At 35.7% G+C, this 12,168-nt stretch overlaps 1 protein-coding gene across 1 annotated transcript in view; it reads right to left on the bottom strand.

Annotated features, from left to right (window-relative positions):
* The window catches only part of MALRD1 (MAM and LDL receptor class A domain containing 1), a 237,291-nt gene that overhangs the window by 58,527 nt on the left and 166,596 nt on the right, over nucleotides 1–12,168 (bottom strand). Inside the window, exon 33 of the mRNA XM_088057480.1 lies at nucleotides 7,904–8,105. Coding sequence (XP_087913606.1) covers nucleotides 7,904–8,105 — 202 coding nt within the window. The remainder of the gene's footprint in view (nucleotides 1–7,903; nucleotides 8,106–12,168) is intronic.

Genomic DNA, 12,168 nt, shown 5'->3' with positions numbered 1-12,168 from the left:
GAAAAGCCTGAGAATTTTCTACTCCTTTAGTATCATGAAACCATTTCAGTCCAAATATTATTTCTCTCCATCCCTCCAAGGAAATATGTTGATTTTTATGAATGAACTTAGCAAGGAAAAATATCATCTGTGTGATTTGAAGTTTTTTTTTTGGTATAAACAGATGGGGTTTGGAGGTTCAATATTAATGAAACTATTTTAATACACTATTAATAAATCCAAAGAATTTTAATTTCCCAAAAGGCATGTAGCTTGCTTCAGAAGATATCAGTATTCTGGACAAGTTATAAGAAGGCAGAGAGAAACTGAAGGTTTGGACAAAGATAGCATAATTATTTAATATCTTAAATTATATATCTAATTATTAATATCTTTTGGACAAAGAGCATAATTATTAATTTAAACACAGACAATGTAATTGCATTCAGGAATTGCCAACAATTATCCTGGTTTATATACTGTAATTGTCTTATCCTAAAATTATTCCCAGTTTCTTTTCTGTGAAATCCACAAAAAGTTTTAGCTTTTGACGCCGGCTAGGTCTGTGTACTGGAAGGTGCAAGAGCAGGCTGAAGAAGCTCTCTAAGGTACTATGCCTTGGATCACAAATTTTAATCTTTAAAAATGCATAAATGTCCTTTCTCTACCAAGCACCACGGATCTAAAGCATATAGTGATTGTCTACAGAGAAAGGCTAATTGACTAAAGAATCTATTCACAAATTTCCCTGGTATCTCCAGTCCTGTATTACTACTCATCCTGCTTTCCTCTTCTCCTCCTTTCTTTCTGTCAGCAGCTTCCCCCTACAACTTCTCCCATGATTTATCTCCTGCCCTTGAGGAAAGAAACTCCCTGAGTTTCTTCTTTCTCTCTCCCTGAGAAAGAAACTCAGCGTGAGAGAGATTTCTGCTTCACTGCAAGCATGAGCAGACAAGCTAACAGTGATTCCCCTGGCTCTGCAACTTAAAGAAATCAGAAGTTAAGTCTCCTCTACAGTGTTTTTCCCCGTGATCTAACACTGTAGTATCAGCAGCTCAGGCAGTTAACCTTTCCAGTGTTTCCAGCATTTGGGTTCTGTGAGCTTCAGATTATTGACCCTGTGTGAGGTTTTGTCAGATGAGTCCTGTGCTGCTGCAGAATTTTCTGTGTTGTTTCATGCATGGGCACACATGGACGCACTTGCACACACACAGACACACAGATTCACACACATGGATACACACAAGGACACATAGACACACACACACATGCTTGCCCCTCAGCAAGATTCTCTCTGCACCACTCAGCTATTTTTTTTGCACAAAACTCACACCAACACCCATTCTACTTTTCGGGTTGTTGTCTCTTTATTAGATAAAAATGTCATTTATGCTTTTCCTGCTGTGAAATGGGATCTACTAAAAGTGCTGGAAAGCATATAAAATTATCTGCAAACGGCTCACTTCTGAGCTGTTTAATTTTTTGCTGAGCTGGCCTGTAATGCTTCTGTCATGGGTAACCCAGAATGTCATTGTGTTTCATATCTATATTCATATCTCTTCCTCTCTTTAAACCCCAGCACATCCAGAACCAGAATTATGGGGCAGCTGGGACATGCTGGTCCCTTCAGAAGGCCAGGGCACCAAAGCTGCCTCCCTTCTTTGCCTGGTAGAGTTTGATGGAGAATCATCCTGGGGAGAGAGCTGGTGCCATTTACTCTCTGTCTTTCAAGGTACCCAGGCACCACCTTGGGAGGGGCATTCCTGGCATTTTGGGTCTCTCTTTGCTCCTGGAGGGCTCCTGAGATTTAGCAATTTTGTATCTAGTGGTTATTTACTGGGGATTTGTTTTGCCTTTTGCTGTTCCACTTGTTATTAAATGGCATTTTTTCACTTATATCTACTAGCATTTATTCCTTATTGTTGGAAAGGGATCGGTTAAGACTAAGGGGATGTAACTAATTTTAAAGTCTTCTCTTTAAATTGTACTAATTCAAGACAGCTTATTGCTAGTCTGCCAGTTTAGGGTCTGCACAGGAGAAACATTTTGGCCAATTTTATTTTGCTTTTTAGTCCAAACCATTCTTTATTTTTATGAGTCTGAAAACAAAAAATGGTTTGGACATTTCCAAAGTAGTACTCAAACTTACAGAGGTTTTTTTTTTAATCCCATCCTCTTTTTATTTGTCACGTAGCTAACATTATGCAATAAGAAGTAGTTATGAAGGTGGTTATCAAACACTTTTCAAATATTTGGACACTGTAGCTATATGCTGTTTAGGAAAACTCTTCATAAAGATAAGAAATTCTTCAGTCAAAGATATCTGAATAATGTCCACAGAGAAAAAAAGTTCAATTATCTCTCATCTCTGTATTGGAAAAAGAAAAGAGAGCTCTGAGAAAAAATAGTATTTGATCATATGGTTAAAGACTATGTTTTTCCTTATGAACACACAGACCTTGTTTTGAAGCAAATAGAAGTCTGCGGCAGGAAAAGCAGAGGAGGTTTTCAAACAGTCAGGATTCAAAGAGTGTGCTTCATGAAGCAGAGATAAAATAGGGAGGAAAAGTCTCAATGTGTGGTTGAGCACTGGAACAGCTCCCCAGGGCAGTGGTGACAGCACCAGGCTGACAGAGTTCAAGGAGCGTTCGGACAATGCTGTCAGGCACATGGTGTGGCTCTTGGGGATGGATCTGTGCAGAACAAAGTATTGAACTCAATAATCCTGTGGGTCCCTTCCTACTCAGGATATTCTGTGATTCTATGAATATATGTTGTGAGAAACAAATAAATAATAACTAGGCAGGATGTTATGACAGTATTTCCACACATATATACTTTGGCTCTGTGGTTTCTTATCTAGAATCACAAGGGGATTTACTTTTAAAGAAATGCTATTCCCATTTTTTTTCACAAAATTAGATACCTTCAAGATACCACATATTATCTAAAATTATAGTGGTTTAGACTGATTTTGAAAATCTGAACTCATTATCAGGTGACTATCTAGATTTTTTTTACATAGATTTTTATTTCTTTCTTCCTGCTATCCAGCTATATGGAAACAGTTTTCAGAGTCACTATCCTTTTATTAAGTTATTCAGTGAAAAAGTATTAAATGACAAACAGTCATAAGCAAAGCTTAAATTAGATGCCAGTTATAATGTTCATTTCCTTCCACCTTGAACAAAGAGAGTGGCCTACAGCTCTGGCCCTTTGGGACACCCTCCTTCTCATCTTGATACTTGAAACTGCACCTATTACAAATGTTTGGTATGGCATTGCATATATTCTGATGTTGTTTGGAAGTCAATGCAAATTATTTTACTCTGAAGGAACTTCAGGACTGGGTCTATAGCATGCATCTATTGTGAGATTTGAAACTGCTTTATGAGGACCCACCACACAAAAGAGTGACTCACCAAGGTTTAAATAAAGATTTGATACATTCTGAGGCCTAAATGAGAAGGCACTAAACAGGTTTTCTATTCGTGAATGTAAGCCTAAATTCATATAAGCAGCAGCATATAATTTAATTTTGAATATTGAAAATTTCCCTGATGTTAAAAGGGGAACAGAAAAGTTCAAAGGGAAAGAAAAAACTTGAGGATCATTATTCTGAGACTAAATATGGCTCAGTAAGACTGAATTACAAATGGCTGCCGATGGGAAATGTATTGGGGTAAAACAGTATGTATTATATATTTTTCTTACACTTTTTCCCCTTATACAATTTCCCTGACATCCAGAACTGTTGGATACAGGTTATATTTCTAGATGCACTTTTTTCTTACTTCCTGTGGCTGACCAGAAAATTTGAGTGTATCTATCTTAAATTTGATTGGACATAATTTCCTTTGTCACACAGTTTTTGCAATATAATTTTTTCTAGAAATCTAGAAAAGGTGATCTAAAGGGATGGTTGTAGCTATATCTCATGACTGTCTTATGATGGTTCAAGTAAATTTAAAATCCAGTTCTTGGAGGTTATTAAGGTTTGGGGAACTGGGAACCCTTTGTGCACATTTTAAAAATATCCTTGGGCTTGAACGTAAAGCTAAAACCTGTCTTATAATTCACAGATTCTGATTTGTTCCATTTGTTTTTTCACAATAAGGGAAAACTTGGTCAGTATAAGGATTATATACAATCTTTACAGAAAGTTTAGTTTGTGTTTTGCTACACAGCAGTGGGGAGATTTAGAAGAATTATGACATTTCAAAGCAAATGTTTCACCTAAGTGAAAGCTGCCAACATTCACTGAAAATTTTACTGTACTTCAGGTCCTAAGAGGCAAATCTGACCCTTTTGTTGGTAATCTGTGTGGTGAAGTCAAGAATTATGGCAACATCAGAAAAAAGCCCCAACCCATTGCATGTGGGAAATAGCACTTTCTATATTCACAATTCCACCAAGGTCAGATGACACAGTGTTAGAGATGACATATCCTGTCTGTGTTGAATGTTTTGCACTATTTGAATTGCCTTTTTATCTCCAGTGTGTCCTTACATAATAATATGATCCACTGGAGACAAATCTTTCAGGTGAAAGGAAAGCTGCAGGGGGGTGTGGTGGGAAATTTGCAGTGACTGTCCTTTCTCATGTGCTAAGCTTATAAGCTAAAGAGGCATTTTTTGAAAAATGCTTTATAAAGAAGGGAATGGATGAAAAAAAAGCTCAGAAATAAATAGGATATTAAAATAAAATTATCAAAGTTGACAAAAAGTTGTTCACAAAACAGAAGAAAATAAATAAAATACTTAGCTAATGTTGAGCAGCTACATGAAATAAACAATGCAGCAAACATAGACTAAAAACAGAAATTAAAAAGCAGAGAATGATAAAGAAAGGTGAAGTGGGAGAATAGACACAGAAGCACATCCAGATTAATTTTATTCAAATTAATTATTTCAGTAAGCAATATTAATACTGAACTGGTGATAAGCATGACTGATGGTGGAAAAGCAAATACTGTTTTCTCAAATACTCTGGAGCCTCAGATGCCACATGATATTTGCACTCATCTTTATATCCAAATTTCATCCCAAATATTCATTTAAAAGTGTCAACACTGTTCTTTTTGAATACATCAAAATTACTTAAGCAATTAGTTAAAGCAGTACAATTTAGAGGTACAAGTTCCCAAAGAGCTGCAGCTAAATAGGGCCTAGCAGGTAACTTGACTGCATAAAAGGAGCATCATTCAGTGCTGACTTTGTACTGAGATTTACCTTCTTCCAGTAGATCTCCACAAGCACAAATATTTCACTTGGGTGATCTCTGGAAGACATCACAAAATATATTTACTATTTATTTGTTTCTTGAGAATACTGCTCCAATACGTAGAAGTGCTATTCAATTATTACCACACTCTAAATTACACCAAATTTGCCCATCTGGTTTATTACTCCAGTAATGAATGAATGGAAAAATATAGTATTCTGATTCTCATAAGCATAATAAAGTTTGGTTATTAGGCATCTTTGGGTTAATGCTAGGATTTAAATTAGGTATAACAATAGTTTTTAGAATTTCTGTAGTGCCTCCTATTTTAGCTGAAGTAGAAAATACTATGAGAAAGACATTAATGGATATAAAACCTGATTCAATGCTTTGGAATTTTTGGTCCCTCTGAAACTAGAAATAGAAATGGTTTTAAACTTTTATTTTGAAAAATTAAGACAAATATAAATAAAGTTTTGTGGGGTTTTTTTTAAATCAAGCTGTTATTTACAAATTTGAAGACGATCATTACAAGTAAGTAAAAATTAAATCCTTTGGTCCCTAGGATGTAAAATAAGATCTTCACGCAACTTCATCAGCAGAAAGTCATAGGCAGAAGTGGTACGAATATATCTCATTTAGCAGCTAATTCTGAACTAGATCCTGTGCCAGCTCCCTCTGCATTAGCATCAGATGAAAGATGCTTCTGCACTAGGCCTGGCTTGACCTAGCACTTCCTTGACAACACCTTGATGAGATGTCCAGAAATATTCTGGATATCTAGGAACTGTCATGCCTAATATGGACTGACTACTTTAAAAACATAAAAACCACAACTGAATTAGAGCTGCTGGCAATGTTTTATTACTTCAAGCTCCCAACCAGCTAAATTGTGATTGCTTCCATTTAGAATGTATAGCCTCTGGAAACTCAAAGTAATTAAAGACAAGCTGAAAAATAATAATACAGAGAGAGGAATAAAAGATCTGCAGAAGTATATCTATCTCCTGAAAGAAACATTACACAAAACATGCACTGCAGGTAATACACTTTTCTTTGAGCTAGGTCATTGAATAAACATAATGAGCAACAGTCAAAGCAGGACTGACAGTGGATTAAGTAAACTCTCCCACTGATTCTGTTACAGAAAAATGTTCTTGCTCAAATATCTACAGGACAATGCTTTTATACTACTGGAAGCTAATATCTTCACATTCTACTATCTGAATATTTAAGAAGCTTTCAAGCAACAACAGTTAGCAAAAAACATCACCTCCTCCTAAGTAGCTCTTTGTCAGGAACGGTATTAAAAATTCAGAGGTAGATTGTTTATTTTCCCTAAATTGCTGTGGTTTATTGTATTACATGGATTTTGTGTAATTCTTTTGCCTCTTCACAAGTTCTACCAGCCAGCAAGGATTATTAGGATAGAACTCTTCCAAGAATAGTATGAAACCAATCTTAATTAACAGCATCTAGACATAGTTTTTTTGTCTGGAGAGATTATGTATCAAGTTGCAATATATGGATGCAGATAATGCATGAGTTTTTGACTTATTCAACTGTAAGTAACCAATATAACTCCAACAAATTTTATTCAGGCTAAACTTATGATAGATCACATTTGTAAGAGCAACAGCCTATGTAATTCTTAAGATATGGCTAAAAAAGGTGATTAATGTAATACAGGTAGAACAAATGCCTGTTATGCACATAGTCTGCAGCTTATTGAATTACATTCCAAAATATTATTTGCCTCAGCCTATTTAGAGAAAATAAACAAAACTCTTATTCAGCTTGAGACTGAACAAATGTCATCTTCATGAATACATTATTTCACTTGAAACTTTAATCAGCATGTGTTTAATTCCTCCAGGAGGTGCTTATCACAATAAAAATAATAAAAGAAAATGTTTCTTGAACAGCATGATAACTAGGTCATACACGGGCTGTCCTATCTGAATAAGAGCTGTATTAATAGAAAAAAATGTTATCAAAGAAGATTTTTATAACCTTCATATTGGCATTTACTTAACAATAATAATTCCTAGCTGTCCCTTAATCATTTAGTTCTGCTGATATTTCTATCAGAATCTGTATTTGTATGTATCCTGGTTTTTTTCTTCTGATATGGTATCATATAATACAGTTTGTTTTCAGAGTAAACCACTGCTTTGCTCACAGAAAAAAACAACCAGGGCATTTTAAGACATCAGAATTATTTTTCTAGATTAAGTACTTGTGTAGCAGAAGTGAGATTGTAAGTACTCAAAGAAAATGTTACTGAGGCAAATGTGGTACATGTTTGTATTTTATGAAGAGAGTGAAGATAAAAACTTAACAACTTTCTTTGAAAGTAATTGTGAACTACTTTGTTACTTATAAAACCCTTTGTTACTTATAAAACCAAACTAATCTCTTCTCTGATTTTTTCATACAGGAAAAAACCAATATAGTGGAACAGCAGTAAATTCCTCTCAGCTATGGTTCAGGCCCTCAATGCCGGTAATATTCTGAGTTGCTATAATTATTTGTGTGTTCAACTTCTAAGTAAAACACAAAACTGTCATCTATAAACCATGAGAAAAAGAAATTACGTCAGCTTTTGTAACTGTGATATACATTGAAATAAAAAATACCACAGTTTTCCTTGCCCTCTGAAGAGAGAACATGTATGGTGTATATTTGTGTAGTAGCATACCTCCATCAATGCATTCTGGGGTGAAAGAAATATCATCCAGAGCAAATTCCGTGGGCTGACTCCATCCCACTTCAGCTTCAAAGGCAACTCTAAAAAGGCTGTTACTGGAGAGAACTGCACTTCCATACATCCATTTTTTTTCTTCATTTCTGCTGGAAGACCACATAAGGATCTCCATCCCATGTTCTTCAACTGTGTATACCTGTTGAGGAGAGGACACAAGAGATGCAAAGGAGTAAGCATTAAGCAGCTTGGGAGAGTAACAGCCCAAGTGCAGCAGCGCATCTCCCTGCTTGGGCAGTACTGACTCTCCTAGGTATGGTTCAGATCCACTTCCATATTGGTGATGGCCAAATGTTACTGAATACTTTTCAATAGTTCAGCTTCAAATATAAAGCTACTGGGAAAAGAAAAGGAAAAAACCAAAAAAAAAGAGCTGCTAATCCAATCACTACTTGCAAAATCTACAAAAGGTCTCAGCCTGACATAGAAGATAATGAGTAAAGACTTAACCCCAAATTCATTTTAAAATTGAAGAAAGACTGAGAAGGATCTTGAGCTATCCTTTCATCTCTAAAAGGTGACCTCCTTATAGTTAGACTGAGTGAAGATTTTAGAGATATAAATAAAAGACATAGCAACTAGGGATTTAAGTCTGTCATCTGGTACAAGCAATTTATAATACAGTTTGTGAGAGTCACAAAGTTATTGCAAACATATTTAGCAAAAGCATGAATAAAAATAAATAAAATAATTAAATACTGAAAGCAATAAGTATTGCAATGAATGATGTCCCAATTAACCAACAACTAGTGAATTTAGGCCAAGAACATGAAACTGGAGAATACAGAGGTACTTGCTTTTCCTACTTGGATGTTAGAAATCCTTATACAATCTGACCAGGTCAAAAAAAAAAAATAAATAAATAAAATGAAAAAGAAGTGGAGTAAAGAAAGTAATCATATTCTAACCATTCCAGATAATAAATATTTCTTTAATAATCAATCTATAATCAAGCTGAAAATTGATTCTATTTATTCTAAATAACCAATATCCTCTTCTCATCACTTTCAGAAACATAATACTCATAAACTAATTTTCCAGTGACCTGTAGGTTCATGCTGCCAGCTGAATGCACCAGTTTAATAATGGAAAAAAAACCCCTAGGCCCAAGAAAATTACGAACTTGAGCCCATGCTAACAATCTGTATAATTCAATACCAATGATTCTCCCAGTCCACCTGGTGGGACAAATAAGATAAAAATCCAAATGGCACCATAAATCCCACATACTTTGGAAAACTTGGTGTATTGATTAAAATATCTATGATGCCTGAAAACTCTTTCAAGTTATATTATTTTTGGAGTAAGGCAACAAGAAAGAATACTGACATAGAGTAATTCAAATCAGGACCAAATTTTGTCAAGCCTGATCTTTGGTTACAGGACTGTGTAACAGCAATATCTTGTCACTGTCTTCCTAAACACACATCTCCTATAGGGCTAAAAGGACAGGTGTTGAGAAGAAATAGATGGTTCAACACATAAAATAAAAATAAAAACTATGTGTAACAATTTTTCACATTAACAGGCTCTGAGGTCTTAATAAGTTGAAACCCTTCATGTGAGGTTAGGACAATGTTAAGCATGTGTTTGTGTTTCTGGAACCATTCACTATTTCATCAATCATTAAATATGACAATCTTGATGATCTGGAATTTTACAGCATATAACAATTTTAGCATGGTTTTAGCTGTAAGCAGCGATATTTGCTTTTAGAAGGTAAATATTGAGGTAATATCCCTTTCAGTATATCTCATTGTTAAGTCTCACAGCTGCACAAATAGCTATCGGGGAAGTGGGAAGAATCCAAAACATTTGAAGACAATACTTTCCTAGCATCTTTCCTAGAGGATACTTAAAGATGTTCCCATTGTTTAAAGCCAGATTTATTTTTTTTTTCCAATGGTTTCTCAGGTTATTAGGAGAAGTTTCTCATACTGAAAGTTTCAAGGCACAATAACTGCTTGAACAGGTCTGTCTCCATACAGAGAAATTTCCTTGTGCCCATACAAAGTCTGGTCTCAGATGCAGCAAGGACCCTTTCTGTGCACACAGAGATCCATCCTGCAGCTCAAGCTCAGGATGAACAATGAACCAGTCAGGAATCCTGCTGTATGTGCACTGGCCAGGGGGTCTGGAATGGCAGCAAATCAAACTGGGTTTTAAGTGTGACACTTTGATGACATTAGCTCCTGCTCACATAAATGCAAAGTCATCTTACATGCCTTGTCTTTCTATTCTTTGAGATTTGAGATAGAGTAAGGGTATGAAGATTTGTAATTACTAATGGATTAATTGACATGCTAATCGTTAACATGTTATGGCAATTTATGTGACTCTGTCCTCAGGTTTGACTAAAGTTTAAACCTGGTATATAACAATCAAATATGTAATTGAGGAAACAGATATCATTTAATGTAGATCTCTAAACTGGTACATTGGAAATCTTTGCAACTCCCAGTTCTGCTTCATTTGTCATGTACTCTCCTGGAGTAATCCTTCAATCCCATTGCTTGTTAAAGTAGTCCTGAATACCTGAGGCCTCCAAACCTTTTTCTATCTATAACTGTGCCAGGGAAGGGTCTGTGCTCCTAAATGTCTTCTAAAAAAGTTAGATGAAATTTCCAGAAGAATGACACATAACTGAAAATGCGTGTTAAAACAAATGGGTTTAAAGGAAACTCCAAGGACTCTGTTTCTTTAGCAGGGGATCCAGGTCTTATTCTCTCTGAAGCTGTGCCCAGTGAAAGTGAAGAAACATAATAATATCTTCTTTCCTGGGGCTACCCATGCCACTCAATGTTTGAGCATCTTCTGGATCAGGATCATGCATCAAGTCTGTACAAGACTTTTGCTGACCTGTGTAAACATTTACAGCACATGAAAGGTCGAGAAAATTTTCATGGGTAAGATCTTCCTAAAGCCCTGGAAGGGTGCAACTCTGCGGGGCTTAATTCCTCCAGCACCACCTTCCTGCACAACATCCTATCTAAAGCTAGCCTGGTAGTAAAAACAACCTAAGATGTGCAAGAGAAAAAAGCTGGCAAGATGAACCCCACTACATGGTATGTAATGGGAGAAAAACAACCACCAAACAAAAAACCAAGCAAAACAAAATCCCAAAAAACAACAAAACCCTCAAAACAACCAAACAACAAGTTGTAGCAAAATCCCATTGAACAACTCTGTATTTTTCAGTCTGATAAGATTGTTCTCCAGCCTAATACTGATCTATCTGATCCACAGAGAACAACATTCTTCAGAAAATCCTATTTACCCCCTTAAAGTCATGACTTAGTTCTAATTCTCCACAGAATATCCTGTGCGTTACAAACTCCTGAATTCCTTTTTCAGTTTCTATTTCATTTTGAGGATAGGGAAAGTAATTTTTAAGAACATAAAACATAAATTATTTTCTATTTGTTAATCAGCAGTAATGAGTCATGGCTATCCTGTACCCTCATCCTGACTTTTCAAGATGATATATTATCTTTCTGATCTTGCCTGAATCTAGCAGCTGGAATGCTGGAAGGTACTACATTCCACCTTGTCTAATAAATAAGAAACCAATGCAGGTTTGAAGGGTGCATAATAAGAGATGTATTCTCCCACCACTGACAACTTGGAGCCTTTAATTGCCAGCTGAGGAAACAGGAAAATCTTGAGAAAGAGAACCAGTATTTTCACTTCATTAGGCACCAGAGACTTGTGTCAGATGAGAAAAATTTCCATTGACTCCAGTGAAAAACAATGCCATGTTTTCTGCTTTACATCTTTAAGATCATGCCTTTGAACTCTTCATGTTCCTCAGCAGTCATCATCACATCTTCCTTGGACTCCAGTCCCACCAGAGACAGACTGAAATTGCTTTTCTTAAGTCCACAAATCAGATTACAAAATTTTATCATATTTCATTGTCCCAATAGAGGAGCACTTAAAAAATGACTTACCACTTTTCTCTTTGTTCCCCTAAACTTTTGTCTGAAGTAATAAAAATTTTGCCTAAACATTAGTTTGAAGTAACAAAATATTTACGGTTTTTGAGTAAAGTTGACCTGTCTTATACCAACATTTATTATAAGTCAGTTCTGATAGTATCAACAGACGCCAAGGCAGAAAACTGATATATTATCTATGCTACCACATCAGGAATTTCAGTTCTAATTCTCCACTGCATGAGTATGGCAGACTCCTGAGGTAAA

The sequence above is a fragment of the Pseudopodoces humilis genome, chromosome 1 (genome assembly GCF_049639895.1).
Source record: "Pseudopodoces humilis isolate 2021_Gansu_Grassland_sample_001 chromosome 1, ASM4963989v1, whole genome shotgun sequence".
Lineage (NCBI taxonomy): Eukaryota > Metazoa > Chordata > Aves > Passeriformes > Paridae > Pseudopodoces > Pseudopodoces humilis.
This window is presented reverse-complemented; position numbering and strand designations above follow the sequence as displayed.